The sequence below is a fragment of the Bactrocera neohumeralis genome, chromosome 5 (genome assembly GCF_024586455.1).
Source record: "Bactrocera neohumeralis isolate Rockhampton chromosome 5, APGP_CSIRO_Bneo_wtdbg2-racon-allhic-juicebox.fasta_v2, whole genome shotgun sequence".
Classification (NCBI taxonomy): Eukaryota; Metazoa; Arthropoda; class Insecta; order Diptera; family Tephritidae; genus Bactrocera; species Bactrocera neohumeralis.
This window is the reverse complement of record NC_065922.1, coordinates 44,938,209-44,941,879: the sequence shown is the minus strand read 5'-3', so window position 1 is coordinate 44,941,879 and position 3,671 is coordinate 44,938,209. Positions and strand designations below refer to the sequence as shown.

At 36.9% G+C, this 3,671-nt stretch overlaps 1 protein-coding gene across 1 annotated transcript; it reads right to left on the bottom strand.

Moving 5' to 3' along the window:
• Positions 1 to 173: 173 nt before the first annotated feature.
• LOC126758948 (nuclear pore complex protein Nup93-1-like) lies at positions 174 to 3,581 on the bottom strand. Its single transcript, XM_050473439.1, has 12 exons — positions 3,278 to 3,581; positions 3,036 to 3,216; positions 2,789 to 2,968; positions 2,470 to 2,717; positions 2,172 to 2,405; positions 1,966 to 2,107; positions 1,543 to 1,903; positions 1,217 to 1,463; positions 1,031 to 1,154; positions 837 to 963; positions 467 to 771; positions 174 to 404 (listed from the first exon to the last, which is right to left on the bottom strand). Exons 1-12 carry the CDS (start codon positions 3,436 to 3,438, stop codon positions 285 to 287), a joined length of 2,430 nt encoding a protein of 809 aa, XP_050329396.1. The 5' UTR covers positions 3,439 to 3,581; the 3' UTR covers positions 174 to 284.
• Between the last annotated feature and the right edge of the window lie 90 nt (positions 3,582 to 3,671).

Sequence of the window (3,671 nt, the reverse complement as noted above, 5' to 3'; positions counted from 1 at the left end):
CATTCATACAACTGTCTAATGTGTACTCTTTACATACATGCAATACGCAATTGTGGAATTTATCGTATTAGTGGTTTTGGATGCGCTTTGTAATGCTCACGCAACTGCATTTACATACATAACTCATATATGTATGCATATTAAATAATAAAATAAAGGATCACGACGTTGCATTTAAATTTATAAATTAAAATCTATGCAGTTTTTAACTTTTATTGAGTGTAAAATGTTTTCTTTTTTATTCTTAATCCTTAAAGACCTAAAAGCAAGCGTACTTTGTAAATTCAGTGCATTAATATTTCCGTTTGCACAAGACGTTTGTTTGTGTCGCCTGGCATGCGATATGGTACTGTGGCAGCCATATTTGTGATAGCCTTCGCCTTTTCGCGTAAATGTTGTAGTTGCTGCATAAAAAGAAAGTAAATTAATAAATTACTTCAAAGTTATTATATTCAGTTGCCCTTACGCGATCACGTCCTGTATCAACAATGCCAGTATCACGTCCTTTCACACTTTTATACTGAGCATATAAAATATCCATTGCGGCCAATAATATATCAGGATACACTTTACAAATCTCACCACCCAAACGCTTGAAATTATTTATGCATTCCTCCAATTCACTCATAGACAATGGCACGAGTTTGGTGTTGGCTAGTACCTCTAAAGCCAATTGGTATTTTTGCTCGTGGTAGTAATCGAAGAATGACACAAGTTCACATAGCAAATTAAAGGTGGAAATAACTTGTGGATCGCATTCAATGCGATTGCCTGTAAGAGAAAACAAAAGAAAATTATTTGTGAAAAAACACTAAATTAAATAATGTTGGATTTACCGCGCATTCTTTCCCTGAAATCAGCCGCCATAATTGTCAGACGTTCACGCAACGAATCCTTTTTGGAACTTTGATGTACGACTTGGGACAACAGTATGGCCAGGTAGCGCAAAGATTGATTTTGCATCTATGGAAGTATATGGAAAACATGTTTGAAATTTAATAATCCCAATTAAAATATAATTATGGCTTACGCTAGCAATATCAAACAATTTGATGGCATCCTCGAACATGCCCTTATTCACCAACTCCTCTGCAGCCATGCCAGCTGCTGTGCGTGTATCAAATTCAACACAGTCGAATTGCTCAAACAGACCGCTAATTACATTAAAAGGCGAGAAGATTAAATAGTAGTAATATAAATATGATATGTAACTTACCCCGACATAATGCCATTTGGTTGCATTTTACCAAATATCAAGTCATAATTGCGACACTCAATGGCCAAATCACTGACACAAACCAAAAATAAATTGCGTCCTTCTGGATCTTTAAGATTACGCAGGAAAAAGTAGTACTGCAACGCTTCGGCGGGGTCGGTAACCTCAAATTTTTTCACATACAACATAACCAAACGGGCGATATTCAAGCGACGCATTGGCATTGGATCTTCAATGTCGACAGACACTATAAACACAAGCAAAATAGTATGTATGTAGTCACTGCTGGACACTTATTAAAACAATTTTTTGGATTATTTACTTACGCAATGGCTCTTGGACATTGCGCGGTCCACCGATGAGGAACATTTCGTTCAGAGCAAGCGCAATGTGCACAGCATGAGTGCGATATTGCTCGGTACGCGCTAAAAATTCAATGGCTGCCTCAAATTGTCCGGTTAAAGCAAGCACTTGGAAGTAAAGATGACGCTGTTCACTGGCATTGAAATGCTTCTCACCATATTTTTCGAGTATCATTGTTTGCAGGCCGGCGTAAGTAAGCACTTCAGCATTGTCATGGGATTCGGGGCGTAGTAAGGACAGTTGAATCCATAAGAAGTCATCGGTGGTTTTCGCAACTTCCAAGTGTTGTTCATTTATGTCGCAGCCAGCTATTATGCAGTAAACCTGAAAGAACGTAAATGAAAGGTAATTGACTAATTACAACAAATTTACTTTATTGTACTTACCGCCTTTTTGTATGGGTCAGTGGAATTCTTAATTTTATTACAATAATGTAATTTGAGCTGTCCTTCCAATTTGGAATTTATTTTCTGTTCTGGCTTGTTAATTTTGTCTTCAAGCACTTGTATGAAATCCTCATGGCCGGCACTAAACGATTAGTAAAAAAAAATACAATAAAATTTAAAAAAAAACCTTTTCTTCGTCGAATTACCCGCCCATTTGCATGCACCGTAACGCAGATTGCACATCGCCGCAGCGCAGACAGTAATACACCATTGGCCAGAGTGGTTTATTATCAATGCTTGCATCTTGTAAACCAAAACAGTTCGATTGGTTGAATGTCAGGCCCACAAAAGACGACACCAAATTAAAAGTGCTGGGCACACCACCACGTTGCGCTTCACGTAAATTACTACTGATGATTGTTGACATGTATAATTTGTATCTGCAAGACCAACGTTATAAGTAAAATTTATAAGAAATACTTTGTTATTTTTATCGTTAATTACCTATTCTCCAAATATTTTTTTGCTTGATCAATGAATTGTGTTATTTGTGTGCGGTTTTGAATGGGGTCACGATTTCTCGAAACAGGTGCTATATTGACCATGTACTTCATAATTTCCCATATTTCAGTAACTTTTTGATCTTCAAAACTTTCCGCAACCTTGGCAAATTTCTGTATGAGATTAGGTCGAAATGCACCTTTGATGATGGCTGTATTATATTCATAGACTTCACGTGCATATGCCATTTCCTGTAAATATAGAAAACGATTGGTTAAAAGCTTTAAATTAGTTGCTCTTACATTTCGACATCAGTACGTACAATTCGATTGAGGCATGAACGAGAGCCAAAGGTCTCGTTCAGCACTGTTTGCTCTGGCAGTTTTTGTATATCAATCCAATTCTGCGAGGGTCCAATCAATGAGTTAAGCAACTTTACTTTCTCTTGCTGCCATTCGTTACGTACACACTCCCACCTTCGTTTTTCTGCAGCCTCAAAAGTCTGTTTGTAAAATATTAAGTGATTTTAATAAAATTATTGCTTATAAGTACCAAATTCTATCACTCACACTTCTATTAACTTCCTCAATCATAGATAAAATAGCATTTTCCTTTTCGTTTTTTAAAAAACTACGAACGTCGGTGTCTGCAATAGGATCTAGCGGTTCAAAGGTTTTCCGAGCATTTAATGCTTCCAATTTTTGTGAAATTTTCGGTAGATCTATGCCCTTAGAGCCGAGTAAAATATGCCTGACAATTTCGATAAAACATTACCAACAACATTTATAGCTAGATAATAATAGAGACTTACGCTTGTATGTCCTGTGCGCCTGTTTGAGTTACACGTGAGTGCAATTCCTGAGTCGCTTGCAAAACTTGCGAAATCGTACGCTCAACACGCGGCAACTCCTCAGAGTTCTGTGTCTCATTGGTTAAGCGCTGTGCTTGTTGCAGCAATGAGTTAAAATCCATTTTGCTTTATTAATACAGCTGCGGTTATTAGGAAAAAATTGATTTCACTTTTAATTTACAAACTACAAATAAAACTTCCCTATGGATTTTGCAGTTTTTGGCGGCAGTGACTTTGTGACGGCTACAGCTGTATGTCTCACAGATTGGTGATGCCATTTAAAATTTTAATATCTACAGATGCATATAATGTTTTTTTCTGAAATAACCAATCGCTTTACGAAATAGCGCAATTC

Bases quoted from the DNA above. Each gene is read 5' to 3' on its own strand.
- LOC126758948 (XM_050473439.1), bottom strand. From the start codon at position 3,438: ATGGATTTTAACTCATTGCTGCAACAAGCACAGCGCTTAACCAATGAG. The intron at 3,217-3,277 runs GTAAGTCTCTAT...CGAAATTGTCAG, and splicing joins GGCGCACAGGACATACAAGC to GCATATTTTACTCGGCTCTA. The intron at 964-1,030 runs GTAAGCCATAAT...ATACTTCCATAG, and splicing joins AATTGTTTGATATTGCTAGC to ATGCAAAATCAATCTTTGCG.